The 1,738-nt window shown below is 36.0% G+C and overlaps 1 protein-coding gene across 1 annotated transcript; it reads left to right on the top strand.

Moving 5' to 3' along the window:
• Positions 1–101: 101 nt before the first annotated feature.
• On the top strand, positions 102–928 carry LOC136069631 (receptor-like protein 6). The gene is made up of 2 exons (XM_065778358.1): positions 102–557; positions 653–928. Exons 1-2 carry the CDS (start codon positions 102–104, stop codon positions 926–928), a joined length of 732 nt encoding a protein of 243 aa, XP_065634430.1.
• Positions 929–1,738: the final 810 nt, after the last annotated feature.

Raw genomic sequence — 1,738 nt, 5'->3', positions numbered from 1 at the left:
CCTGGCTTTACTTGATCACCATATGTTCACTGTTTGCCAACTTTGGTATCTTTGTTGTGTCTGACCAATGTCTTCATGATCAGCGAGATTTGTTGATCGGAATGAAGAACAGCCTCAAATTCAATAGTACTTTGTCCACAAAACTGGTACACTGGAATGAGAGTCAAAATTGCTGTTTGTGGAAAGGTGTAACCTGCAGCGAGAAGGGACGTGTTATTGGTCTCAACCTGTTCAACGAATCCATCTCTGGTAGCCTTCACAATTCAAGCCTTTTCAGTCTCCAGTATCTCGAGAACCTGAATTTGGCTTGTAACAAGTTGAGTTCTTCTCTGATTCCATCTCAGTTTGGCAATCTGACGAATTTAATTTATTTGAACCTGTCAAATGCTGGCTTTGAGGGGCAGATTCCCATTGAGATTTCACAGTTGACAAGGTTGGTTACACTTGATTTGTCTACATCTTCTTTGTTGAGTGTTTCTATGCTGAAAATTGAGAACCCTGATTTAGCTAAGCTAGTTTGGAATTTTTCGGAGCTAAAGGAACTTTATCTTGATGGTGTAAATATATCAGCGCCAGGGAATGAATGGTGTCAAGCCTTATCTTCATCAATGCAAATCTAAGGGTGTTGAGTATGTCTGATGTTATCTTTCAGGGCCTTTTAATTCCTCCTTTATCGAAGCTTCAGTCCCTCTCAATTCTTCTTCTGATAGTAATCCCTTTAATGCTCCAGTTCCAGAATTTTTTTAAATTTCACAAATTTGACGTCTTGCATCTCAGTTTTTGTGGATTGAATGGAACATTCCCAGAGAAGGTCTTCCAAATTCTTACACTGCAAACACTTGACTTGTCAAATAATGAACTACTTCAAGGGGCACTGCCAGATTCATTGGTAACCTTCAATGTTGTCAGAATAGATCTTTCAGGTTGAATTTCAATGGATCAATACCAACTCTATGGAAATCTTCTCAATGGTTTATTTGGACATGTCGTCAATAAGTTCAACGGACGATTCCATCATTCACATGGCCAAGAATCTGACACAGATAAACATTTCCCTATGTTCACGCAACTTTTTTTGTTAACCCTTAATTTATCTATCTATTCATCTTGCAGTGGCCCGTATGTCATGCAAAAGTTGTTACTTTTTATTTAATTTTATGTTTTCTCTTTAGGTTTCGATGTATTTTGAATAAAAGTTGCAGTAAAGAAGAAAATCAAAGAGATTGTGTAGGAATATCAAATTTGGACAAGATTGTTGAGACATGTTTACATGTGGGGTTCTCTATTATCATAATATACACTCTCTGCATTAGTAACATTTTTTGTCTAAATAAAATTGCTTTCAACAAGATGTGGTGACTTCCATAAAAAAATAATAATAAAAATAAAACAAAATAAAATATGAGGTTACAGATCAGGTAGGCGTTCTCCCAGCTGCATTTGGAAGGTTTTTAACTTTTTGGATGAGTAATTAACAGAAAATAATAATACTTCCAGCAAAAAAATTGATGATGATTATGATTTTGACATAATTCGCATGCATTTTTTTTTTTAAAATATTTGGCCGTAGTTTTAGTGCTATTGAGTATTGATTGGATAATTGAGATCAGATGGTGGCTGATAAGCTGCAGTAAATTATCAGTTTTTCACTTTTAACTGCTGCAAGTCAGGGAAGAGAAATGGCAACATCCCTGCTTCACTGGAGGAGACTGTTGGAATTCATGCACATAAACAACTT

Source organism: Quercus suber, unplaced genomic scaffold, assembly GCF_002906115.3.
Source record: "Quercus suber isolate HL8 unplaced genomic scaffold, Cork oak 2.0 scaffold_180, whole genome shotgun sequence".
Taxonomy (NCBI): domain Eukaryota; kingdom Viridiplantae; phylum Streptophyta; class Magnoliopsida; order Fagales; family Fagaceae; genus Quercus; species Quercus suber.
Note: the sequence above shows the minus strand (reverse complement) of the source record. Positions and strands in the feature narration are given on the sequence as shown.

What these genes read in the sequence shown, in the direction of transcription:
- LOC136069631 (XM_065778358.1), top strand. Translation starts at nt 102, where the DNA reads ATGAAGAACAGCCTCAAATTCAATAGTACTTTGTCCACAAAACTGGTA. An exon ending in AGGAACTTTATCTTGATGGT is followed by an intron (nt 558 to 652) that starts GTAAATATATCA and finishes GTTATCTTTCAG; the next exon opens with GGCCTTTTAATTCCTCCTTT.